This window comes from Pan paniscus, chromosome 21 (genome assembly GCF_029289425.2).
Source record: "Pan paniscus chromosome 21, NHGRI_mPanPan1-v2.0_pri, whole genome shotgun sequence".
NCBI classification, from domain to species: domain Eukaryota; kingdom Metazoa; phylum Chordata; class Mammalia; order Primates; family Hominidae; genus Pan; species Pan paniscus.
This window is the reverse complement of record NC_073270.2, coordinates 38,475,610-38,502,653: the sequence shown is the minus strand read 5'-3', so window position 1 is coordinate 38,502,653 and position 27,044 is coordinate 38,475,610. Positions and strand designations below refer to the sequence as shown.

At 48.8% G+C, this 27,044-nt stretch overlaps 1 protein-coding gene across 8 annotated transcripts in view; it reads right to left on the bottom strand.

The window, feature by feature from the left end:
- Positions 1 to 2,677: 2,677 nt before the first annotated feature.
- The window catches only part of DNMT3B (DNA methyltransferase 3 beta), a 46,974-nt gene continuing 22,607 nt past the window's right edge, over positions 2,678 to 27,044 (bottom strand). For 2 of the 8 annotated variants that reach the window (XM_008967485.5, XM_008967484.6), the window contains exons 5-23: positions 25,379 to 25,504; positions 24,552 to 24,773; positions 22,988 to 23,146; positions 20,281 to 20,388; positions 19,216 to 19,360; positions 18,390 to 18,449; positions 16,494 to 16,619; positions 16,334 to 16,378; positions 15,159 to 15,238; positions 14,729 to 14,841; positions 13,385 to 13,568; positions 12,704 to 12,788; positions 11,734 to 11,879; positions 11,111 to 11,201; positions 10,610 to 10,758; positions 9,566 to 9,651; positions 6,628 to 6,697; positions 5,706 to 5,824; positions 2,678 to 4,276 (exon numbers count right to left, since the gene is read on the bottom strand). In XM_008967485.5, the coding sequence (XP_008965733.1) occupies positions 4,135 to 4,276; positions 5,706 to 5,824; positions 6,628 to 6,697; positions 9,566 to 9,651; positions 10,610 to 10,758; positions 11,111 to 11,201; positions 11,734 to 11,879; positions 12,704 to 12,788; positions 13,385 to 13,568; positions 14,729 to 14,841; positions 15,159 to 15,238; positions 16,334 to 16,378; positions 16,494 to 16,619; positions 18,390 to 18,449; positions 19,216 to 19,360; positions 20,281 to 20,388; positions 22,988 to 23,146; positions 24,552 to 24,773; positions 25,379 to 25,504 (2,256 nt within the window). In that variant the 3' untranslated portion in view covers positions 2,678 to 4,134. The remainder of the gene's footprint in view (positions 4,277 to 5,705; positions 5,825 to 6,627; positions 6,698 to 9,565; positions 9,652 to 10,609; positions 10,759 to 11,110; positions 11,202 to 11,733; positions 11,880 to 12,703; positions 12,789 to 13,384; positions 13,569 to 14,728; positions 14,842 to 15,158; positions 15,239 to 16,333; positions 16,379 to 16,493; positions 16,620 to 18,389; positions 18,450 to 19,215; positions 19,361 to 20,280; positions 20,389 to 22,987; positions 23,147 to 24,551; positions 24,774 to 25,378; positions 25,505 to 27,044) is intronic. The other 6 variants (XM_063601084.1, XM_063601083.1, XM_063601085.1 and 3 more) reach the window with 3 other exon arrangements.

Below are 27,044 nucleotides of genomic sequence, written 5' to 3'. Positions count from 1 at the left end.
TGAAACCCTCTCCGTGCTGCCCAGGCTGGTCTCAAATCCTGAAGTGATCTGCCTACTTCAGCCTCCCAAAGTGCTGGGATTGCAAGGTGTGTGCCAGCGTGCCTGGCCTATGGCTATTATTATTGATAAACATTGCGTGTTACTATCACTACGTGCATCCAGTCTTCATTGTCATTAGCACTGCATTGATTAATGGGTCTCATTTTTACAATAATGCCATCTCATATATGTGAAGTTTATTGCCTGCCAGGTGTCAGGCAAAGCACTTTACCTAGATCTGGCCTTTGAACTTCAGTAACCCTATGAAGTAGGTAGGATTTATTATTTCCACTTTATCACTTTTTTTGTTGTTGTTGAGACAGAGTCTCACTCTGTCGCCCAAGCTGGAGTGCAGTGGTGCGATCTCAGCTCACAGCGACAACCTCCATTTCCCGGGTTCAAGCCATTCTCCCACCTCAGCCACACCCAGTAGCTGGGATGACAGGTGCATGCCACCACGCCCAGCTAATTTTTGTCTTTTTTGGTAGAGATGGGGTTTCACCATGTTGACCGGGCTGGTATCTCCACCTTTTAGGTGAGAGATGAAAAACCCCAAGAGGTTAAGTCATCTGCTTGCTCCAAGTGACACAGAAACATGCCAGACCCCAGATACAAATCCAAGCAAACCCAAAGACTGCTTCAGCAAAGGCCCACATAGGATTCAAACTCCAACCTCTTTCCCCAGATCAGAACACTCACTGCATTCTCCCCCTGCCTCAGAACCTGGGATCACTCAGATACCGGCCTAACCTCATCTTGAGAAAACACAAGAATTACCCCCATACTCCCTCTGAGTCCCCCACCTCCAACAAGCAGGCCAGGACGCCAAGGACCCCTCATCTGGAGGGCTCGCCCATCTGTCTTAGGGTTTCGAGGCCAGGACTGTTTAGCTGGCTTCATCCTGTCCTGGTATTTGGTGCAGCATTGTACACAAGATGGCTTAATTGGGTGGCCCAGGTCCCTGGGGTCTCAATACCCGGGGAGGCAGGGGAGGTTGTGTGGGGCTAGCTTGCTAATTGCCAGTTATCTCACCATGGCAACCTGCACGTGGGCTGTTCTAGTCCTGAAGCACCTTTCTAATAACATGTTCATCCTTCCACTCTGGAAGCTTCTTCCCTCCCCAAACCCTGGGCCAGGCCCTTTAGAAATCTGACCTTATTTAAGAGATGGCCATGATTATAGCCCAACTCACACATGGCCTGGGAGGCTCAGAGGTGCTCGGTCTGACTGGTGTTCAGTGAGTGAACCCCAAGTACACCACCCTATTCCCTCTCTAAATGCGCTAGCTAACCAGCATTAACCTTTTTCCCTGACCAAAGGCTGGAGATGAGTGTGGCCCGATGGGCTCTGGCCTTGGGACTCCTGCCTGGGGAACCCCATGTAAAGTAAAATGGGATTACTGGTGTTGCAATATTAGGCTTAGAAGGGCAACCGACATCGTGAGTGCTCATTGAAGGCCAGGATTTTAGTTGGGGGCATGCTGAGAATCACACTCCAAAGGGTAGAGGACACGGGCTCGGCTGGGACCACAGGGCCACTCCCAATTAGCCCCCTCACGGAAGGTGGTTGACCTGCAACACATCAACTTGGGAGCTGTGGAATAAGGTATAGAATCCCACCGAAGCGCGACGAACTGTGAGAATCATCATTAGGATCTTTTGCTAGAGGTGATTATCACCTTGATCAGTTCCCCAAGATCTGTATGTCTGGAAACAGGTGTCCCACACACGGAGCTTTTAAATGAATTCAGACACTCAAGCCATATTTGGGAACCATGAGTTAGATACCCATTCACTAGTCCGGTGTGTTCCCTGGATAGTGGCATCAAATTCCTAGGGTCAGGCTGGGTGTGGTGGTGCATGCCTGTGGTACCAGCTACTTGGAGGCTGACAGAGGAGGATCACTTGAGTCCGGGAAGTCCAGGCTGCAATGAGCAGTAATTGTGCCACCGTGTGACTGAAAATTCCTAGGGTCCACTTGGAGTCAGAAACTCTGGAGGTTGGGCCAGCAACCACAGCCCTGACAAGCCCTCCAAGGGAAGCAGATGTGCTGGATTCTTTTTTTTTTTTTTTTTTCTGGAGACGGAGTCTCGCTCTGTCGCCCAGGCTGGAGTGCAGTGGCACGGTCTAGGTTCACTGCAAGCTCCGCCTCCTGGGTTCACGACATTCTTCTGCCTCAGCCTCCTGAGAGTAGCTGGGACTACCACGCCTGGCTAATTTGTATTTTTAGTAGAGACAGGGTTTCCAGGGTTAGCCAGAATGGTCTCGATCTCCTGACCTTGTGATCTGCCCGCCTTGGCCTCCCAAAGTGCTGAGATTACAGGCATGAGCCACCGTGCCCAGCCTGGATTCTTGGTTTTTTTTTTGTACGTACGGGGTTTTGCCATGTTGGCAAGGCTGGTCTCGAACTCCTGGGCTGAAAAGATCCGCCCACCCTGGCTAGGATTACAGGCGTGAGCCAATGGTGCAGAACCAGTGTATTACACTGTAAGTAAGCTCCAGTCAGCTTGGGGTCACATTGCGTTTGAATACATGAATGAATGAATCACCTACTTCCAAACTCCCACCCTGACATGTTAGCCAGGCCCTCCCCCATGTCCCATCCATCTGACCTGCAGAAGAAAAGGGACATCAGACAGTTATAGACAAATACTGATTTTAATTAAACATAAGGTAAACTCTAGGCATCCGTCATCTTTCAGCCTAAAAATTAGCAAAAACTGTTGAAACAAGGCACAGTTTTTTCCCCATATTTGTTACGTCGTGGCTCCAGTTACAAACAAATTTTAATGAAAACGTTAAACATAAAAATAGAAGTTTGAGATTTTAAAAAAAGTGTATAAAAAGCCCCACAAAACTTGTCAACGTTGTTCCTTATTCTACAAAATAGCACCAGTAAGAAGAGTAAAAGGTGTTAAAAACCATTATGACAGCATTTCTGAAATGCAGCTTGTCTGAACTCCCGTTCTCCCTAAAAACGACTTCTCATGGAATAAAAAAGGATTTAAAAATCTCCAAAGGGAGCACCGAGCTTTGCAGTTTTCCCTGTCATCTCTCAGATGTGGGGAAGGTATGAGAAATGTATGTCTGTCCCTGACTGCTGTCACTGCCTCTGAGTTTAGTAAAAAGATGAGAAATGAGGGTAGCAGACTTCTCATCTGGGGACCTGTGCCTGTGGAGGGTAGGTCTCTTGGAGAGGGAATGGGTTTGAGGGGGTGTCTTATCTAAGCTCCTTGCTTCACACTCCTCTCCTAGGGAAGAGGGAGATACGGAGGAGCCATACTTGTCTACAAAATATATGGCAGCTTATATTATAGAACTCAGCACACCCCTTCCTGAGCTCCCCAGAGGGTTCTATTGCAGTCACTGGGAGGGATTTAGCTAAGAGTGGCCCCTGCCCTTGGGTTTGTGGGGGAAAAAATAGCCCTGAATGTGATGATGACGTCATCCCTGCTGAAATCATCATCATTGTGGAAAATACTCTAATAGGTCCCGTGCAGACTCCAGCCCTTGTATTTAGGCAAGGGGAATGTGCCGGGTGAAAGACATATACAACATTTTCTCTTCTGCTTGCCCTGGGAAAAAACGATCCCGGGCCCTTAAAAATGTCCTGTAGCTACATGCCTACAACTGCACACATCTGTAAACACAGAGCAGTAGCCAGTTTTCAAAAATTAAACTCTTGCAATAACTGTCTTGGATGATTTTTCAGCATTAACCTGAGTATTGGAGAGCTGTCGGCACTGTGGTTTTGGTATCTTAGCCATTGTTTCTCTGAGTGGTAGACCCAGGAAGGGAAAAAAAAAAAGCCACGTTGCTACCTACTTCAAGTTTTAAAGTTTTAGGAGAAGAAAAAATGAGCACCGTGTTAGGCTGCTCCAAGCAGCCAGGTCTGAATTGTGCACAAGGAGGCGGCACCTCAGGCTACCCCTGCAAGAGTCAGGTGGCTCTGCCCCCACTGAGCAAGAGGGAACTGAGGTACACGGTATGACCCACACAGCTGAGGAAGAGCAGGGCCTGGGGATGCCTTCAGGAATCACACCTCCTGGGTCCTGGCTCTGCCACACACCCCAGTGGGCTTGGGGCCTGGCTGGAACTATTCACAGGCAAAGTAGTCCTTCAGAGGGGCGAAGAGGTGTCGGATGACAGGCACGCTCCAGGACCTTCCCAGCAGCTTCTGGCGGGCACCCCGGCCCATGTTGGACACGTCTGTGTAGTGCACAGGAAAGCCAAAGATCCTGGGGGTACCGGAGTGAAAAGACAGCGAGTCAGAAATGCCTCCAGGATGCTGACAGCCTCAACCAGCCAGGTCCCACTCTTTCTGCCCTCGCCATCCCTCAGTCCCATCAGTAAGGTCCCCAAGGACCTAAATTCAGAGCCCTTAATTCAGAACACTTGCTTACAAATTGCTCACAAATGAAAGTCCCCTGTTTTGTGCAGGCCTAGCACCATACTCTTGGCATAGAGTTGGTGCTCAGAGGACCTTCCTAGAATAAATGCATGCATACTAAATCAGCCAGCCAGCAATGTATCCATCTTCAAAACACTATGATGGGAGAAATTAAGCAATTTCCTTAATAAGGAACAAGGTCACTCAAAAACAGCCTAGATTTTCAGTCATCACAGGCTCAGGCAACCAGAGTTTTCCTTCCCTCTTCAAACCCAGCTGCCGGATGAAGGACCATGCTAGATGACTTCAGGCAGATGGCATCAAATATACCAAAAGCTTCCTCTATAGGATTCTACCAGGCCTGGAAAGAGGCTACAGAGGCTGAGCCTCAGTGTTATTCAGGTATACAATCCAATACTAAAAGTCATCCCAACAGGCCAATGGCTGCGTGGGTTATTCAGAAACATGCCAAAGATGTGATACCTCAGGCCTGTGTCTTGCTTGGTCTTAGCGTCTACACAATGTCAGCCATCTGCACCAACCATTTTAGGTTTAGGTCCATACAGAATACTCTGCAGCATAAATACTAATCAGAAGTTACTTTTATACTCAGAAAACTGTTGGTAAGTCAAAGAAGAAATTAAATGAGTTGTAGAAGTGAAATATCTGGAATGAAAATACTCTATATCAAAGCCTTCAGAATACAGAATACATGTAAAGAGGAATGTTCAAAGCCATAATCACTATAGCAAATAATGATTTTTAAAAAATAGTATAAGCAAAATGAACAAACAATAGAGGAGTGAAAGAAAACAGAACAGAACTGAAATCCAAGAGATGGTTATTTGCATCAAAACAGACAATCTTAGCCCAAAGAAAGGGAAGGAGAGGATAAACTGTGGCTAAGAAGGAATCATTTATAGAATGAGCAAACTGAAGTCTTCAAGAATGGCATGTCTGTGGGGTTTTCTTTCACTGGCTTCTCACACATCATAGTGTCCCAGCATGTTGGGACAGGCAGATGTCACGGCAGTGCAGCCAACAGACAGATGGTGTGGCCTAATGACCTCATGTCTCAGATTCCTCACCACCACCACACCCCCTCCGCCATTTTTGTCAGGAAATAAGGGCGAACTATGAAAAGGTATTATTACTCCTCGCCCCAGTAACACCAAAGGGCAGTGAGGCCATCAAGAATGAAGGTAAGCACCTGCCCATGTCTGCCCATTTGTGTTTTGATCTGCACAGTTTCCCTCTCCAAGTGCAGCCTTGCTCACCTTTCGAGCTCAGTGCACCACAAAACATCTTCTTTGCCATTCATGACAACAGGGAAAAGTTGGTTTTTCCCCTGTTTGATCGAGTTCGACTTGGTGGTTATTGTCTGTACTTTCTTTAACTGGAGAACAAAATGACATCATGGAGTGAGCACAGAATGAAGGGACCTGGGTGGAGTCAAGGCTCAAAAGTACCTGGGAAAGATGGAGGGGAAAGTGCAGGCGCGGCAGAAGAGTGGCAGGGCTGGGAGAGAAAAGTACCTGGGAAAGATGGAAGGGAGAGGGCAGGCGCGGGAGAGGAATGGCAGGGCAGGGAGCAAAAAGCAGAGTTGGAGGGACAAGAACATTTTGTGCTTCCCACAAATGCCAAGACGTTAACAGGAAGGACCAGCCTCAGAGAAAATGAGATAAACAAAAAAGTGACCATGAATGAGATCACGTGGGGGGCCAAGAAGACACCAGAGTTCCTGATCAAGCAAGATTAAGTAAAAAAGTAAAAACCACCCAGATACAGAGAATGCTCAACTGGAATTTAGAAAATGGATCTTAGCTTGATGCAAACATTGAGATTTAGGTTTATGGAGGTCTTCGTATTCTATGACTTGACAGCAAATTAATTTTTTGGCAAAAGGATTAATGATTCCTTTCTCCCTGAGAGGGCCAGCTGAAACTCTTTGTCTTTATGTATCCAGTACTAAAATTAGAAAGACTAGTTGCCTTTTCTCGTCGTGATTACTTATCACGAATGTCTCCTAATCTCTGTATTTGAGGATGGGACAGAACAATTATGTGGGAGAGAGAAGCCCACCACCAGGAAGTCACGTCGGGGGAGGAGTAGGAACCAATCAAACACCAAGGTCATCTCCCAAGTCCCCACTTGGAGGTCACCAAGTGCATTTTTCCAGAGGGCCACAGCTCGTCTTACCTTGGCTATCCTATTGTATTCCAAGCAGTCCTGCAGCTCGAGTTTATCATTCTTTGATGCTATCACGGGCCTGGGAACAGCCAAAACCCATTACTTCTTACTAGCTAGAGAGGGTCCTCTGCTAGGCACAAGGTGGGAGTGAGGGTCTATGTTGCAGAGATGTGCCCTGGCAGTGAACTTGGCTACAAATAAATGATGAAAATGATCCTGGCATGAGCACAAGCCTGTGTGCCAAAGCCAAGGATGGGCTAGAGGGGACAGCCCAGCATCCAGGAGGTAATGCTCCCCTGCCTGGACTTCAAAGTCAGGTTCCCATTGAGCAGGAACACTGCACGGGGTAGGGCAGGAGAAACCTCAGGTCCCAGCTCCACACTGCTCACTGACTGAGCTTGAGCGAGTCACACTACCCCTTTGGGCTTCCTGTCTATTTTAAAGTGAGGAGCTTGGAATAGATTTTTGTGGGTCTACCTGATACAATTATCACATCACACCCACAGTTTGGTGGCTCACTGCTGGGGATACAGCCTCAGGAGGCTTTAAAAGTGAATGGCAACCGCCTGCAGTGGTTCCTACCCTTAATCCCAGCAATTTGGGAGTTCAAAGCAGGAGGATCGCTTAAGCCTAGGAGTTGGAGGCTACAGTGAGTTATGATTACAATACTGCACTCCAGCCTGGGAGCCAGACGCTGTCTCTTAAGGTTCCAAAAAAAAAAAAAAAAAAAAAAGACTAAGCATGCTTTTAACTTTCACCCTTGAAAATTATTTTGCAAATGCAGAGAGAGGCAAACAGATGACTAAGAAGGGCAAGAGCTAGAACTGAAAGTAGTTGAGCAGCTCCAGAACAGAAACCGGTGCAAGAGGACTGGACACAGGGACGGCCATAGTAACCTGTGTTAGGAATGTCAAGGCCAAACAACTCAGACATGAGAACGGGAACCGTGCCTACAAGAGGGGCTGAGGAAATCACAACACATATTTCCCCTAGACTGATAGATTTCCTTGACCTCACCTGCCAGGCTTCAAATGCTACCTCTATCCCCATTCCTACCTCCGACATGGACCCAGGGGAGCTGAGGGCCCAGAAGAAAAGAACACTGCACAGCCCCGCCTTGTGCTGACTATAAGATTAAGCTCTAAACAAGCCAGATGACTTGGGTCTGTCCCCTACATGATGCCTGACACACCCATCCTATAAGCCTGCAGAGCTTAGTCACAGCATCAGATCTGCATCAGGTCTCACTGCTCTTTCCACCTCATAGCCTACACATCCAATGCATTAGCAAATGTCCTACCCTCCAGATATGTTGAATCTGATCCGTCCTTGCTAAGTCACAGGATTGCTGTGCTGCAAACCCCAGGGGCCACCACTCACACTGTGTTCTCTATGGATGGCACCTCCTGGGGCATAACATCATAATCAGTCATCTCTCCTTCTTTGAGCAGTCTAGTCCCTTCACTTGTCTCCCCATTCCCGCCTCCATCCTGTTATTGTCTATAATCCACCCAGAAACTACCATGAACCAAAGCACAATTCATCTCATCTGTAACTTCCCATGCCAAAGTGATTTCAGCGGTACCACATTAAGGCCCAAGTTACTTGGTCCTTCTCTCCCAGCTACCCCACCTAGGGTGCTCTGAGCTGGTCTGGGGATGTTTCCCATCATCCCAGACCCTCTTCCCACCTGGAGTACTCTAATAACTGCATGGGTCCATCCCTTCACTTAGGACCTTCGCTAGAATGAGAAGCCTTCCCCATCAACCCTTCCAATGTCCATCCACCAGCAATAAACCCCAAATCATTGTCTTCTCTCCCTCCCCCTTCGGCATGTCACTATCGACATGATGTGTTTAACCACAAAAATGGCAACAGCTTAACAGTGCCTGGCCTACTGGGAGTTCAAATGTTGAAAGCATTAACCCATTTAATTCCAGACACAGACATGGCACCCTAAGACTGGCTGCTTAGCCAAGTACATGGGCAAGGTGGCCAACAAAAATCCTCCAAGCTACCCCAGGACCCTCACCTCTGTCCACACTTCACTAAGTGGCAGAAGGTTATTATGTTTCCATGCCTCCTTCTACAGGAGAATGTTTTAAGCTCAACTCATTTGCAAGTCTGGGATGTCACATTACCATAACATTTTACATCTTAATTAGCAAGTTCTTCTCCTTGAAACCACATATAGAAGAAATAATTAATCCTCAGCAAAGCTGCTTTGTGGCTTTCAGAGTGTCTGAAGAAGACTGTTTTTAGTATACGATAACAAAATATGAAATGCTCCTGGTGATGAGAATCTGAGGGACATAGTCTTTGGGCTATTGTTTGTCATAGCAGCTCTGCCACCTGGTTGGTCACCATGAGCCTGGCCAAGATCACTTCATCTCCAGGGCAGGAGGAAAGGCACCGGTAACAACAATCTACTTCCATTTCCAGACGGCTGTCACTACATCAACGGGGAGGAGAGGTGAAGGGCAGGAGCATCAACAAGCTCAAGTCTTGAGAGATCCCTGGCAGGAAGGAGGTACACAGTCTGGCCACAGCTCATGAGACTTGTATTTTTCTTTATTTTTTTGTAGAGACGGGGTCTCACTTTGTTGCCCAGGCTAGTCTAGAACTCCTGGGCTCAAGCGATCCTCCAGCCTCGGCCTCCCAAAGTGCTGGGATTACAGGCGTGAGCCACCGCACCCAGCCACGTGGGACTTTTAGGATCCGGTCCATCGGCAGCTTACAACAGGTAAGAGTGGGACTCCTACAGAGATTCCCAGGTACTTGCTGAACATCTTAACAGAGATCAACCCGGACGACCACAGGTGGTCTGAAATCCAGGTATAACTATTTCTCAGCAGAGCCAGGTCTTTCTAGGAAGGCTTGAATGTCAGAGCTTGTTATCACATATTTAACTTGGCTGTTACCTGACCCACTAAGAGCCCTTTGTTACCTGTTCATCCCGGGTAGGTTGCCCCAGAAGTATCGGGCCCTGTGAGCAGCAGAAACTTTGATGGCATCAATCATCACTGGATTACACTGTGGGGAGAAAGAAGGTTGCTGTTAGGAGCCTATTATTAGAGTTTCAGTGTCAACCAGACCTTTGCAGGTGACAGGGCTATTCCCTGACTATGGATGAGGCACAGATCCTCCAAAACAGGAAAGACCTACTGCCATCAGGAGGCTGGCTAGAGGACATGGTAAATGCCCTCATACTATGCTAATGGTAGCTAAAGAGATAAGGTCAAACCTGCAGATTCTGAGACGGTATCCCCTGGGATACACCAAATTATTACAAAATATGATACACCGTGGGCTCAAGTGATCCTCCAACCTCAGCCTCCCAAAATGCTAGGACTGCAGACATGAGCCACTGTGCCTGGTCTAAAGCAGTTTTCATATCAAAAATGAGAAAACTCTCTAGAGTAAAAAAGTGAGTCAAATCTCATGAGTCCTTAACAGCAGATGATGGTTTGTTTCATCATTTCTGACTTCAAAGAGTTGGGCTGAGATTAGAGATCAATTATTTTCCCTGTACTGGCAGGGGATGGTGGCTCACATCTCTATCTCCAATCCCAACACGTTGGGAGGTGGGCGGATCACTTGAGCCCAGGAGTTCAAGACTAGGGTGTGCAACATACCAAGACGCTGTCTCTACCAAAAATACAAAAATTGGCTGGGCACGGTGGTGTGCCCCTGTAGTCCCAGCCACTTGGAAGGCTGAGGTAGGAGGATTGCCTGAGCCCAGCTGTTTGAGGCTCCAGTGAGCTGTAATAATGCCACTGTACTTCAGCCTGGGTGACAGAGCAAGACCCTGTCTCAAAAAAAATATTTTCCATGTACTAAGAGAACCCACTGAACCCCTCACTATTGGATCTAGCCAGACCAAGAACAGGAAAGTCATTCCCAATGTTGGCAACACCCACCAATCATCACTGCCAGCAGCGCTTTCCCTGCCCTGGCTGTCTGTGACAATCAGGTCCCCAGATTCCCTCACCTCCAGGAACCGTGAGATGTCCCTCTTGTCGCCAACCTTCATGGCTACAACATTCTCAAACATCCAGAAGAATGGCCGGTCATCACCCTCCTTGGGGCGTGAGTAATTCAGCAGGTGGTAAAATTCGAAGAAGAGCCGGCCTGTACCCTCTGTGCTCAGAAAAGATGACAGTGCAGGGTTCATTTGAAACCTCCAGCCCAACCCACCTTATTCCCTGAGACCAACAGGTTCCCAATGGCCTCCTGACAGTTCAGGGCGATGCCTACCAGTCTATGTCCACCTGAATGACAGCAGGGACACAGGCAGCAGCAGGGCACTATTTACTAGGGTATTTCCCTTGTGGGCTGAGGATTTACTATGGAGCGTAGGCAGCACCAACAGGCCCCTGATGCTGCCAGTAACTTGGCCAGAAGCAAGTGGCTCCTTCTCAGGCTGCTGCACCTGGGCCAGTGGTCAGGTGACATAGGCTCTCCAGGGACTGCCAGAGAGAAGGATGCTCACCATACAGGCCTTTCCTGGCTGGATTCACATTTGAGAGATCGTTGCATGGGCTTCCGCCAATTACCAAGTCAAATGGGCCCCATTCTTCAATCTGAGAGAGAGAGACAGAGTCAGGATGAGGGTGTGGACAGAGGGAAAGAGAGCTGGACCCACTTCTAGAATCTTGTGTGGGGCTGGACGAGGTGGCTCACACCTGTAATCCCAGGAAGGCTGACGGCGGGGGTGGATTACCTGAGGTCAGGAGTTCGAGACCAGCTTGGCCAACATGGAGAAACCCCAACTCTACTAGAAATATAAAAATTAGCCCAGCATGGTGGCAGGTGCCTGTAATCCCAGCACTTTGGGAGGCTGAGGCAGGAGAATCGCTTAAACCCGGGAGGCAGAGGTTACAGTGAGCTGAGATCATGCCACTGCACTCCAGAGGGAGACTGTCTCCAGAAAAAAATAGAATCTTGCCTGGTCACCAACTCCACTTCTGACCCTAACCTAATGCTTAAGATTCCCACAGGATTTCAATCCTTTTTTCTGGGGTCTCAGGGATGGGGCCTACATGTGGGTTTCAGGGTGTGGAGGACTGGGGAGACAGGAAGAGACGAGGCCCGCAAGGTACAGACTGCCCTCACATTTTTCTTTGTGATGTTCCTCACGTCGTTCACGTATTTGATATTCCCCTCGTGCTTCACGGTTCCAACAGCAATGGACTCCTCACACACTTCAGAGGCGACGTACTTTCCTACCTTTATGCCCAACTCTTTGAGGACTAGGTAGCCTGTGGGGGCCAGAGAGACACAGAAGCATAAATGATGCTGAGCACACAGCAGCTCATTTCCTCCACTCCCTGCTATGGTAAAATGAACAATTCCTCATGACTGTATCACATGCGTTCAATCCAGCAAAGGCTGTACACGCACCACACATATTGGCTGTGTAAACTCCATATAGGAGGAAAAGAAGGGAACCAAAACCAGAGGTAGCAGTAGTTGTTAACTAGTTTATCTCCAATTATACTTATGCATGTGGAATGAAAATCAAGTTCAAGATAACTGCACATAAAAAATAAAGTGTAACAGCTAAGATGTATGTCCTTTTAAAATGACCAAGACTGCCCAGGCACGGTGGTTCATGTCTCTAATCCCAGCGGTTTGGGATGCCAAGGTGGGCAGATCACTTGAGGTCAGGAATTCGAGACCAACCTGACCAACATGGAGAAACCCCGTCTCTACGAAAAATATAAAAATTAGCTGGGCGTGGTGGTGAGCACCTGTAATCCCAGCTACTTGGGAGGCTGAGGAGAGAATCACTTGAACCTCGGAGATGGGGGCTGCAGTGAGCACAGATCACGCCATTGCACTCTAACCTGGGTGAAAAAGGGAGACTCCATCTCGAAAAAATAAATAAATAAAACTCAATGACCAAGACTGCAAGGTGGTTGAGAAGGTGGAGAGAAACAAGGAGACAGGGTTTTTTTCAGAGCTGGTAATCCCCAGGGACCTTTCTTGCCACTGATGTCAGACACCTTAACCATGCCTTCTGACTCCCTGGCTACCCTGTTGTGACACGATAGCAGTGTCTCCAGGTGTTCCCCGAACTCACCTGTCGCGATGCCATCAAACAATGACAGGACTCGAATGGGCCGCCTTCGGGCTGCGGGAATGGCAGGGTACAGCTTGGGGGCTTCCTGCCAGGTAAGGAAGGAGGTCATGGTGGTGAAGGCACAGGGCAAAGACTCAAGCTCTGAGGGAGGGGCAGGCTGACCCTGCTCAGAGGGCTTCAAACCTTGCCGTAGCCACTGCAAAAAGCCCACTGAAGGCTTGATGGGGATTGGGGAGACAAGTGTGTACCACACGAGCCTGCATTTGGCAAGGAATGGTCAATTTATCCTTGGACATGAGCCAGATATGTATGCACAGAGGCGCACATGAAAAGGTATCACCCCAGACAGGAATGACCTAGGGCTTCCCTCTAAGAACTAGAAAATTCATTTCTACTGTTTCCTTCCCTCTCAGCTCTGCTAACTCAGAAGGCTACATACAACCATTTCTTCATCAGGCCCCTGAAAATCCATACGCTGAGAAGCCGGCAAGGAGGGAGTGAACCCTGGCACGGCTGAAAACCGTGCAGAGGAGCTGGCAATTCGCCAGGTCTCTCAGCCGCTGAGGCTCCAAGAGGTACAACGTGTCTTTACTTCTATTACTCTTTCTGAGAATTCCAGAGCCTTCCAACACCCTGTGCCCCTGGGATCTGTGGTGGTAGAGGCGGGAGCCTGTGGCTTACGTATTCAAGCCCCGTGTCACTGGTGAAGAAGGCCTGCAGGCGCACGTTCCAGTCCTTCCGGCGCCGCAGGACGCCATGACAGCGCTGCGGGAGACACATGTAGCAGCTCCAGGGCTCCTGAAGCTTGGCCTCGGCCGCTGTGCCTGTGCCCACCAGCACCTCCAGGCACTCCACACAGAAGCACCTGGACCCAGTGGCAGGGAGAAGGGATGCCTTTGTCAGAGCTGGTCTCCTGTGCCACCCCCTTACCACTTCCACAGGGAAATGCCAACCCCCTCCTGAAAGCTTACCTAGGATCGGCTGCTTAACAGCATAGCCTGCGGGGCCCTGTGCAGTACGGGCTTCCCTGACGTCTTCCTTGGATACCCCAACCCCCTTAATCCCACAGGCTCTCTGATCAGAAATGCTCTCCCAACAACCTACTTCATTCCATGGACGCTGTGGATTACAGGCCAACTGGCAAACCAGGGAATTAGCCTTCCCTGACACCCTACTCATCCCCTTCCCTCATGCTCTTGGCCTATTAAGAGCACCTCTAGCTGGGTGTGGTGGCTCACACCTACAACTCTGGGGCTTTGGGAGGCTGAGGTAGGAGAATGGCTTGACCCCAGGGATTTGAGACCAGCCGAGGCAGCATTTATTACACTTTTTATTTATTACAAAAAAATAGGCCAGGCACGGTGGATCATGACTGTAATCCCAGAACTTTGGGAGTGCTGGGATTTGAGAGGCTGGGGCAGGTGGATCACCTGAGGTCAGGAGTTCGAGACAAGCCTGGTCAACATGGTGAAACCCTGTCTGTACTAAAAACACAAAAATTATCTGGGCGTGGTGCTCCGCACTTATAATTCCAGCTACTTGGGAGGCTGAGGCACGAGAATTGCTTGTACCCTGGAGGCAGAGGTTGCAGTGAGCCAAGATTGTGCCACTGCATTCCAGCCTGGGTGACATAGCAAGACTCCACCTCAAAAAAAGAAAGAATAACTAGCTGGGTATGGTGGCATGTGCCTATAATCAAGCTGTTCAGGAGGCTGAGGTGGGAGGATTGCTTGAGCACAGGAATTGGAGGCTGCAGTGACCTATGATCATGTCACTGTACACCCTGGGCAACACAGCGAGACCCGGTCTCAAAAAAAAGAGCCGTTCCCTATACATGAGTTCTACTCCAATTATGCTACAACCACAACCACCACAAAATATAAACCCTGTGTGCTGCTTCCAGGGCAAATTAGCTCCCTATTCCCATACCTAGGATTCCATTCAACAGACAGCTGTCTGCAGACCGCAGGAACCTAGGAGCCTTGGGGGCCCACCCACATCCACCCCACAGGGCCCAGTGCTCACCGGCAGCAGCTCGTGTTGCTGCAAAGCAGCAGCTCTCGGCCCTCGCAGCACACAGTGCAGTAAGACTGATAGCCATCGTCATCATACATGTAAAACAGCTCAAGGAAGCGATCCTGGCAGCCAGAGAGAAACACCAGTGAAATCGGAGACCAGAGAAGGGCAGGCCCTGCCGGCTTGCTGGTGGAGGCCCTAGGATACAGCTGCAGAACACACTGCTGGTGGCTTGGTGTCCTTTAAAAGGACAACTGGCTGTGACCTGCGTGCCACTGGCCTCTGTGACAGCTGTCCCCCATCCTGCCCCAGAGGCAGAGTGCAAGGCAGCTGGGATGAGTGGGCTTCACTGAGTCTCCACACAGGTGCTGTTGGGAAGGAGAGGGGAGTTAGAGGAGGCAAGGGGAGGAAGGTCCAGGGCAGTAGTAGGAGGACTTACCCGGCATGTCTGACAGAGCCCCCCCTCAAAGAGAGGGTGGAAGGACACAGGGTTTTTCCTGCCACAAGACAAACAGCCATCTGTAAGAAAAACAGGGTTGTGGTTTTTGGCAGTTGAGGCCCTGACACCAGCTGCTGAAGCCTGGGGTCTCTCAGTTCCTAAGATTTCCCTCCAGGCCAGCAGCTTGCCAAGGACTCTTTGTACCTCAGGCCATGCCTCACAGCTTCTACCACTCAACAGTGCTTCCAGGTGGCATCCCTACTTCACAGATGGGGAACATCAAGATGGGCAAGGGGCTGCCCCAGTAGGATGATGTCAGGCAGAACGCTGAGCAGGGGGACCTCCCTGGTGTGACAATCCTTGAGAAGCTTTAAATACTGGGACACTAAGGATTTTGTGGTGACTCCAATTGGCTTGTTGTCTCATGATAGGACTTGCCCATGCCCACACCCTGTAAACAGCAAATGGCTGTAATTTCAGAATCCAGGTCCTTTAACCAGTAGGCAACCCTGCCTTCCCTTCATATCACCAGGTCAGCACGGAGTTGCATCCCTGGCTGGGTAGATAGGACCTTTATAAAACCCACAAACAAGCATCCCTACCTAGCTAGATGGGGGAGTGAGTCTTGGGGAATAGGATTTCTAAACCGAAGCTCTTCCCCGGGTTCTCTGGGTCAGGGATGTGGTGTTTTCCTATTCAACATTGAGTAACTAGGGGTTAAGGAAGCAAGGGAGACTTCATCCTCACACATTCTGTATTCCATGAGGTATATTCTGACCAGAGTATCCAATCCAGTGGAAATCCCCAGCCAGGGCAAGCAGACTATTTAGCCTGACAGTAGGCAAGTGACTAAAAGCTTGTTAGTTGCAGTTCTTCTTTGGGAAGGTTCATGATACCAGTAATCTTGGTTTTAGGTTATGGCTCTCCCGGCCAAAATGGCCCAGCTTCCCTTGTTCCTCACCATACCCTTCCTGTACCTTTCTCTTAAGGGGCACAATTGGCAACTCATTCCATAAACTAGCAACTAAGATGCAGGGTCCAGAAATAGGCCTTGGCCTGAGGTTAAGGAACAGAGCTCTGGGTTAAACCCTGACAGGGTGGATGAGCCAGGACAAGGCAGGCCTAGAGCCCTAGCCAGGGTGTGAAGGGGACGACTGGGAGGGAGAGAACGTTACCTTCCAGGCTGCTCTTGTTGTTGGCAACATCTGAAGCCATTTGTTCTATTGAGAAAAGAAGAAGGCATGAGATGAGGTCAGGGAGCCGGGTACAGATCAATTCCTGATCTGCAGCATCCTCCTCCCATCTGCCCCATGATCCCAGGTCCCCAACAATCACCTCGGCTCTGATCTTCATCCCCTCGGTCTTTGCCGTTGTTATAGCAATTTGTCTTGAGGCGCTTGGGTGCGGGGCAGTAGTCAGAGGTGGCTGAGTCGTCAGCTGTGCGTCTTCGAGTCTTGTTCTCTGTGAAAGGTAATTAGACTGCAGCCGTGGCTTGGTAGGAGGGTCCAGAGAGAATGCGGGCCCAGGACAAGACCATGCTATGCCTGGGTACCAGCTGCAATTGGGGCATGACAGGGGGTCCACACTGAATGTATATGGCCCCTTGATGGGCAACTCACAACAGGAGCTCATTCAAAACCCCTTGCACCCAGGATCCTTAACACATGTTTACAAGGTTTTAAATGGCTACAACTAGGATGTAAAAATGACTCAGCTCAGAGAGCAAAGCTCAATTCAAAGCTAAAAGCCTGGCATACCCATGTCTGTGATATCTGACATGCTGGGCAGTAGGCATAGGGGGTGGCTACTGAGAACTTGAAACTGTTGAGGAAATGAATTCTGCATTTAATGTTAATTAAAACACTGACAAGTAAGTCAACTAACTGGCTCATTAAGACTAGCCTAGACATATGAGTCTGCTTTCTCAAATGCACGTTTTATGAATTTAGTTAATTTGTGTTTAACCATCTACATCTGTATTTAGTTAAGAATCTGTATATAGTTAATACAGATCAAGTATTTTCATTGCAAATTTAGCATCAAAATTGAGATCTGTAAAATATGTAATATGTAAAATATATAAAATAAGTGAAATTTTGAAACCAGCACTATAAATGTAGACTATCTCAGTTTTTATAATAGCTGGATATTAAAATGCTAACATCTTGGAAATTTAGCGCTAAAAAAAAATCATGATTTGTATTAATTTCACCTGTTCCTTTCTTGTTGCCCAGGCTGGAGGGCAATGGCGTGGATCTTGGCTCACTGCAACCTCCGCCTCCTGGATTCAAGAAATTCTCCTGCCTCAGCCTGTTACAGGCATGCAGCACCACACCTGGCTAATTTTTGTATTTTAGTAGAGACGGGGTTTCATCATGCTGGCCAGGCTGGTGAACTCCCGACCACAAGGGATCTGCCTGCCTCAGCCTCCCAAAGTGCTGGGATTACAGGCATGAGCCACTGCACCTGGCCTCGTTTTTTTCTTTCTTTTTTGTTTCTGTTTTGGTTTTTTTTTTTTTTTTTTTTTTTGAGACAGGTTCTCAGTGTGTCACCCAGGCTGGAGTGCAGTGGCATGATCTTAGCAAACTGCAGCCTGACTTCCTGGGCTCAAGTGATCCTCCCACCTCAGCCTCCACAGGCACACACCACCTCACCCAGCTGATTTTGTATTTCTGGTAGAAACAGGGTTACATCCTGTTGCCCAGGCTGGTCTTGGAACTCCTGAGCTCAAGCAATCTGCCCACCTCAGCGTCCCAAAATGCTGGGATTATAAGCGTGAGCCACTGAGCCCAGCACTTTTTAATTTTACATAATATGGCTCCCATTCTATAAATGGGATTTTGTAAAACCCATTTGTATTTCTATTCCATCTACACAGAAAATCTTAATGGACACGGTTAAATTTGACTCTGACCCTAGGAAAGAAAATTGTACAGCCATTAAAAATCATAAGGACCCTTTAGTGACAAAATGACATCAGACAGTGCTTACAGTATTAATAAAGGGGAAAGCAGGAATCCAACTAGTGTTCAGAAAAATCTGGAAGGATGTGCAACCCAACGTTAACCTGGAGGGTATTTGTGAGGGTGGGATGTGAGGGGAGAGTGGGGAGGGAGTTCAGATTGACTTTTCAAGAAATTTGATTCTTTTCCAGTGACCATTTTATATGCAAAGAAATCAGAAGAAAGTGCATAGAAAACAGGGCACAGTCAAAAGACAGGAAGGAAATACCGTATTTCCTTGATTCTAATTTCCTACTGCCTGCACGACGCACCTTCGACTTATTAACCACTTTTGAGGGGAAAACAAAACAAAACAGAAAAAACATTACATTAAATGTATGGACTGTTTTCTTTTTTGAGACAAGGTCTTGCTCTGTCACCCAGGCTTAAATGCAGTGGTGCGATCTCAGCGCACTGCAACCTCTGCCTCCTGGGCTCAAGCCAATTCTCCCACCTCAGCCTCCCGGGTAGCTGGGACCACAGGCACCATGCCAAGCACACCAGGCTAATTTTTCTATTTTTCACCATGTTGTCCAGGTGATCGCCTCAAGTGATCCACTCGCCTCAGCCTCCCAGAGTGCTGCAATTACAGGCATGAGCCACTATGCCTGGCCTTTAAATGTATGGATTGTAAGACAAGTCCTGGATTTCTAGAAACCAGAGTTATCTTATAATGGGAGAAATATGGTACTGGTCAAAATGTTAGCAGGTGGCATATTCTTCTTTAACACTTTCCAATTTTCTCAAATGAGCATAGCTTAACTATTTTTTCCTTTAATAAAAAAGGTGCTAGTCAACACTGCATCCTGACTTCAAGACAGATGTCAGATTCAATACAAATTATATGCACATGACCATCAGCAAGAAAGTGGCCGGGGAAGCCAGATAGGGCTGGCACAGCCTTCGTATGCCTGCTCCTATTTTTCCAACATTCAGAGTTGAGACCAGCTGCTAGAAAGCTGGGTGGGGTGTGGGGCAGCAGGGGTGGCTGACTCTCCCAAGAAGTGGTCCCACCAGCAGAGGCAGCGGGTGCTGCCATGGGGACTCATTCCCACCTGGTTGCGTGTTGTTGGGTTTGAGGCCCTCGATCCCAGTGGGCTTGAAGCCCCCGTGGGCCCACTCCAACATGGGCTTCAGCTGGTCCTCCAATGAGTCTCCAGGGCTGCTGGGGAAGGTCTTGCCAGCTCGCACCCTAGCTTTCTGCAAAGGCAGAGTCTGTGATGAATGGGGGGGTGGGGAGGAGGTGCTCGCCAGGCCACACCCAGGGATTCCCCCAGCCAGGGCCTACATTCCCCTTCACACTGGGCCCTTTCATAGCCAGACAGCTGTCCTGGGCTGTGGTATGTGTCAGAGGAAGGAGGGGCCTGTGCAGGGAGAGGCCTCGGACGGGGGGTTGTGGTTAAATCTTTTCATGCAGGCACCAAATAGGATCTCTTCCCCCTAGGGAATGTCAGTGGTCACCTCCCACTCAAAAGGCAGACATATCAGAATTAACTCTACCACCAAGATATAGAAGCCCCAGCCAGCACTATCTCACCTCCTCTGTATCTTATATAAGAAGGCACTAGATTTCTTGTTTTATCTCCCTAAAGATGGGGACATTAACTTGTGTCCTACATGAAGGACCAAGAGGATTTCAGTGTCTAATGAAGCCTTTAGCAATGAGAAGAGGTTGGCTCTTAAATGCTGAACAAAGGTGGGGGGAAAAAAATCAAGGTGAAGGGAGAAACAGGGTATAATGGTTCATAGGGGATAAGACGGCCCACAGATAGAAGACAGCTGGCCTCCACTGCTGTCTTGCTGTGAACTCCAACCCTCATAAGAAGGCTCTGAGGTCTCTGGAAAAGCACATTCACTGATACGAATATTGCACCCCTAACTGCCCATGCTCTTTCCTTCTGATTCAGTTAGTGGTCCCAATAAGTGGCAGCTGGGATGTCTCAAATCCCTTTGTTGGGAGGCCCAATCCGGTGGCCATCATGTTATGTTGTCATTTACCTCCTCCCTGGCCACCCTGTCCCCTCCAAACCACCCTTGGCAACACTGAGCAAGGTTTCTGTGGGTCTCTTGCTTCATCCCTGCTCTCAGGGCTTAGCCCTCATTCCCTCATCCCATGTTACCTCCAGAGCATGGTACATGGCTTTTCGATAGGAGACGAGCTTATTGAAGGTGGCCAAATTAAAGTGCTGGCTGAACAGCCCCAGTGCCACCAGTTTGTCTGCAGAGACCTAAAAGAGAAAGACATCATCAACATCCACCTACAGGTGTGTCCCAGGTGCCATGTCTATCACAATGTTGTCCATCAGATGCAGAAGATTTTCACACACTTTAACCAAGAGACCATTCCTGGGGATAAAGTCCACAGACATCTATTTGAAAGGAAGGAAAGAAAAAAGCAGAAAAATAGAAATGGCAGAGTCTCAACACACAGATATCCAGAACCTTGTTAGTTACGACACTTCCACTGTGGAAAAGGAGGATACTCTGAATGAAGGCAATTAGGCGAACCCTGTGTTTGTATACATTTTCCAAGCAGGTGTCCCTGGTGTGGACCCCTGAGGCTCAGTCCTAATATTCTCTGTGGCTGCTCCAGCATTGAGGGTTTGCACATATTCCTTCTTTCCTAAGCATGATAATTGTTTACTCTTTACCCTTTTATTAAAATGAGTTCACCTAATGAATGTGTTTAGAAAACAGTGCTCGACACAGCACCTTTCACTTGTTGTGATTATTTAACTTTAGTTCTTGTGATTTAATCCATATTCCACAAGTCTCCTGATGTACCAAGTCCCCGGACCAAGCATGAACTGACTGAGTTGCCAGTGAGAGAGAAAATGGCCGTTCAGGGATGCTAATCAGAACTGAAAGGCCAGACGTAGTGGCTGAGGCCTATATTCCCAGCACTTTGGGAGTGGGAGTTGAGAGGATCGCTTGAGCCCAGGAGTTCGACTAGCCTGGACAACACAGCAAGACCCCATCTCTACAAAAACTTTTAAGAGCCAAACACAGTGGTGTGCACCTGCAGTCTCAGCTGCTCTGTTAAGGCAGAAGGATTGCTTGAGCCCAGGTGATTGAGGCTGCAGTGAGCCAAGACAGTGCCACTGCACTCCAGCCTGGGTGACAGTGAGGACCTCATCTCTTAAAAAAAAAAAAGGAACTGAAAGACACAGGGAATGTTCTAGTCTCCATAAAGAGTGCTCACACTCATGCAAACCTCCATTTTATCACGGAATGCCTGATTTCCTATATGGGGGTGTGACCACCACTGGGGAGAAAATACTGTGGCTCTGGTAGGGGGGAAAAAACCGCTCCAACACAAGTGCTGGTTCCAGCGCCCAATGGCTCCAATACAACCCAAACAGCGTACACATGCTGAGCAGGCACTTGCCCAGGCCAGACCCAGGTCCCATATTGTCATCTCATCCCCTAATGCTGACAGCCCCACACTGCATTGTATTAGCCTCAGACTCTGTCTTGCAAAGTGCATTTTATGTCTCAATGGGGCAAAGCAATTGCAAACAATCCATCTTCCTTCACTTGACAGGAAGTTACTGCTGTCCCATCCCTGGAAGCAGCCGCCTCACTGCCAGCATGGGCCCAGGACTTGTCCTCCCTCTGCTGGTCACAGCAGGCAACTGCATGCAGGGGCTCTCCTACAAAGGAGACTCCACACCCAATATATTATTGTAGCCCTTGGGAAACTTCAATTAGCTCATGGCAAATGGCCCCATGGTAGCTCAATTCCTGGGAAAAACAGAATCTCTGCTTGAGCTGAATCCCAGGAATGTACAGCCCTTCCTTCAATCCTGCCTGGCTTGCTTCTGCTGCAACTTGCCCAATGACCTTAGGCACCTAACTTAGCCTCTCTCAGGGCTCTGAGGGTAGGACTAACATTTACTTCTAAGAGACCATCACAGGATAGGTCTGTCTGATTAAAATCTTTGTTGAGGCCAGGCGTGGTGGCTCCCGCCTGTAATCCCAGCACTGGGAGGCCGAGGCGGGTGGATCATCTGAGGTCAGGAGTTGGAGACCAGCCTGGCCAACATGGTGAAACCCAGTCTGTACTAAAAATGCAAATATTAGCAGGGTGTGGTGGCAGGTGCCTGTAACCCCAGCCACTCAGGAGGCTGAGGCAGGAGAATTGTTTGAACCTGGGAGGCGGAGGTTGCAGTGAGCCAAGATCGCACCACTGCACTCCAGTCTGGGCAACAGAGTGAGACTCCATTCTCACTGCCCCCAAAAAAATCTTTGTTGAAAGAGTGTAAGAATCAAAACAGCCTAGTTATGCCCAACACGGCTCTTCCCCAGCTAAATGTCATTACCAAGAAAGATTTTAAAAGGCTAGAATCAATCATCAAGAGACTCTGAAATACCCAATTCTACTAAAAACCCTTTTCACAACTGATACCAGGTGACCCTAAACCCAACTCCATGCCTTTCTCTCCCCAGGGCTAAATGACAAGAGGCCACGGCCATGCTTCCGGTCTCTTCCAGGCTTCTCCACTGAACACTTTTGGGTACCTGCTCACGTGGCCACTCCTGGCCCCTCAGAGTCCACACTGATGATTCTGCCCCCAAAAGATAAATCTAAGAAATAACATAAAATCCAACTGCCCATGGATCCAGAACTTTCTAGCACTTTTGTCCCCTGTGTGAGTGCAATCTGCTGTAGCTGGTTAACACAGGAAGTTTTGTCCTTCCTCCCAGACAGTGTGAAGGCATAGGCTCACACATCTGCAGAATACAATCCCAGGCCTTTGTCTTCAAAGGAAGGCAGGCAGGCACAGCCTCAGGCCTGCAGAACCCCTTGCCCTTCCCCGGACTCACCTCGGAGAACTTGCCATCGCCAAACCACTGGACCCACCGCATGCCAGACATAGCCTGTCGCTTGGAGGTGGCCTTCCAAGACACCACCATGGCGGGCCACCAGGAGAAGCCCTTGATCTTTCCCCACACGAGGTCCCCTATTCCAAACTCCTTCCCATCCTGGAAGAAAACCCACATGAAGAAATCCCAGTGAGGAGAGGCCATCCTGGGCCAAGTCCTGTCCACTCCACTGTCCCTGAGGGCAACAAAAAGCTTGCCACAAAATGCAAGATGTAGCCAGACACCGTGGTTCATGCCTGTAATTCTCAGTACTTTGGGAGACCGAGGCGGGGGGATCGCTTGAGGCCAGGAGTTGGATACCAGCCCGGGCAACATAGCAAGACTCCATTTCCACAAAAGAATTTATAAAGTAGCTGGGCTTGGTGGTGCACGCCTGTAGTCCTAGCTACTCAGGAGGCTGAGATAGGAGGATCGCTTGAGGCCAGGAGTTTGAGACTAGCCTGGGCACCATAGTGAGATCCCTTCTATACAAAGTAAAATGTAATAATGGACGTAGAAAAAAGGGATCCTAACAACACATAAATACATACATGTGTAAGGAGTCTTCGTGCAACAATGCTTGAATAAAAGCATAAACAACCTGAATCAGTTAATTAAGCTATGACCCAGACCACTGGATTTATTATCCAGACATGAACCTCAGGCAACTCTAGCTCTTAATAGAAGAAAAAAAGCAAGTCTACAAAGGTATAATACGTACAATATATACAGTATGTACACTCTGATGAACAGAATCACAATATGTATTGTCAGGCCTCTGAGCCCAAGCCAAGCCATCGCATCCCCTGTGACTTGCACGCATCCCCTGTGACTTGCACGTTTAAGCCCAGATGGCCTGAAGTAACTGAAGAATCACAAAAGAAGTGAATATGCCCTGCCCCGCCTTACCGGATGACATTCCACCATAAAAGAAGTATAAATGGCCGGTCCTTGCCTTAAGTGATGACATTACCTTGTGAAATCCCTTTTCCTGGCTCCTCGTGGCTCAAAAAGCTCCCCCACGGAGCACCTTGAGACCCCCACTCCTGCCCGCCAGAGAACAAACCCCCTTTGACTATAATTTTCCTTTACCTACCCAAATCTTAGAAAATGGCCCCACCCCTATCTCCCTTCGCTGACTCTCTTTTGGACTCAGCCCACCTGCACTCAGGTGAAATAAACAGCTTTATTGCTCACACAAAGCCTGTTTGGTGGTCTCTTCACACGGGCGTACAGGAAATGTATAATGTACGCAGTTGCAGTCCTTACATAAATGTCATGTTGAGAAAAATCACAGTATTCACGTGGTAAATACTGGCATTTGACTTATGTCTGGGAGAGGATTAAGGTAAAGAAAGGTCCGTGGTGCATATGGAAGATACTTAGAATTCAAACATGTCAATTATTACAATTACGAAACTTCTAACAACCGTTGTCGCTCTGTTACCAACAGTAGCAGGTAACTGGTTTTTCCCCGTGTTCAGGGTCCTCAGTCACCCTGGGCAGGAGCCCCTCTCGGCCATACCTGATACTCTGAACTGTCTCCATCTCCACTGTCTGCCTCCACCTGCGGGGACTCCATGCCCCCCTGCTGGCTGTCCTGGGCTAGGCGGGCGTAGGGGGTACTGCTGCTCTGGGGCGTCCCATGTGTGTCCTCTGTGTCGTCTGTGAGGTCGATGGTAAGGTAAGAGCTGGGAGGGGACGGCCATGGCGTTCCCGCCGATGCTGTTGCCCGCCGTCTCAGGGACTGTGGACAGAAGGACACATAGTTTGGGCCAGAGCAAAGGATGTCGGTGACCAGAGACCAACGGCACCCCCATATGGCTCCTAGGCAAAAAGAAAGAGGAAGGACTGAAGTTAAAGAGAACAGAGACCGCTGAAGAAACTTTTCCAGGAATACGTATCCCTTAAGAGGTGGGAGAAAGTCATTGTAACTGTCCCAGAGACAGAAAGATGACAAAGGCACAAATGATGGGTAATGACGAGGGACTCTCAGAGAGTGAAATGTTGCCATACCCGCTAGGGTTGCCTCAAGACAGGTGAAGAAGACATGAGGGAGAAGACAGTTCTGGAAGTCAGTGTTTTCTACCTTGTTTCCAAGTTAGAGCAAGAACCAAGTCAACAGGGAAAGCTTCCATTCCCAACAGAGTGTCATCTGAGATCAGACCAGGAGAGAAGCCAACAGGCTTACGGGAAGCTTACCCAGGAGAGAAAAGAAAAAGCAAGAACCTGAAAAGCAGTGTGAAAAAAAGGACACAGATTATCCACCAGCCACAACCAGTAGTGCAGTGAGTGAGGCATATCTCCCAGTTAGAGACTGCGGGCAGGGGTCTGGGCATCTGGGGAACCAACCCTGGTAGCCGGGAACTCCACGGGGGACTCGTCCACATGGTTGCGGCCCTGCCGGCCTCGGGTGGAACGTGGGGAAGGCCTGTGCCTCTCCCGGCTGGAGACACTGTTGTTATTTCGAGTTCGGACCTGGAAGCAAGAGAGGACACTCACTGGGCCTTAGGTGACTGGAGGCCTGGGGTCTGGCGGGGCCAGAAGGATTAGGCCTTCAGGTGGCCAAGGAGACCTGGTAGCCAGCTTCAGGACAACTGGAAGTGAACAGGTGATGAGGTGGGACTCTGGACTGAGTCCAGCCAGAATTCCCCAGTTCTTGGAATAGAGGTGGTAGGGTGGCCAGCTAGGATGCCCGACAATTCCCAGCAGGTCCTGCTCTGCCTGTCACAGCAGACAGACATGGCCAGCTGAAATGGCACCTGCCAATTGGGATTGAAAAATAAAAATCTGGCCAAGCGCAGTGGCTCGCTCATGCCTGTAATCCCAGCACTTTGGGAGGCCAAGGCGGGCAGATCACTTGCAATCAGAAATTCAGGATCATCCTGGATAAAATGGTGAAACCCCATCTCTACTAAAAATGCAAAAATTAGCCAGGCATGGTGGTGGGTGCCTGTAGTCACAGCTACTCAGGAGGCTGAGGCAGGAGAATCACTTGGACCAGGGAGGCAGAGGTTGCAGTGTGCTGAGATCACGTCACTGCACTCCAGCCTGGGCAACACAGTGAGACTGCATCTCAAAAAAAAAAAGAAAAAAAAAAAACAAAGAAAGAAAGAAAGAAAAATTCGTGTTCACTCTAAAACAAACTTTTATGTCAAAGAAGCATAAGGCCAATTACTGGGTTCAGGAAGGCACCAGATCATCAAGATGGAATAGAATTCCTTAGGCTCTACGTTCATTGTCAAAAATGGCATGAATTTGGTTGTTGCAGAACCTGTGTCCAAATTATGCATAGAAGAGTTGATGTTTAACCTCAGTTAAGTTGCTGGAATCTTCTCTCATCTCCACAAAGGGGATGATACAGACCATATCCTGGGAAGGGAAGACTGTAACCCACACCTGGGAGAGTAACTGTCAGTCTGGTCTCTAAAGGGCTGGGTGACCATAAGCAATAACTGCCTTCCCATTGCCATACCTCAAAACTCTGAGGCACAAAATCCACCTACAGAAATGGTGGACTCCCTAGGTCATTAGCAGCTGAGCCATCCACCCTGCAAACTCTATCACCCTTAGGCACCTCCAAGAGTGTTACAAGAAAGAACTTAAAAACCACCTGAAAGAAATGGCACATACAGAAAACCTTCCAGCCGGGCGCAGTGGCTCACACCTGAAATCCCAGCACTTTAGGAGGCCAAGGTGGGTGGATCACCTGAGGTCAAGAGTTCGAGACCAGCCTGGCCAACATGGTAAAACTTCATCTCTACTAAAAATACAAAAACTGGCCGGGTGTGGTGGTAGGTGCGTGTAGTCCCAGCTACTTGGGAGGCTGAGGCAGGAGAATCACTTGGACCAAGGAGGCAGAGGTTGTTGCAGTGAGCTAAGATCACGCCATTGCACGCCAGCCTGGGCAACACAGTGAGACTCCGTCTCAGAAAAAACAAAAAAGAAAAAAGAAAACCCTCCAACAATAGTCCAAGAGCCTTGCTTATATTTTCTAGTTTCAAAACATTTTTTCATC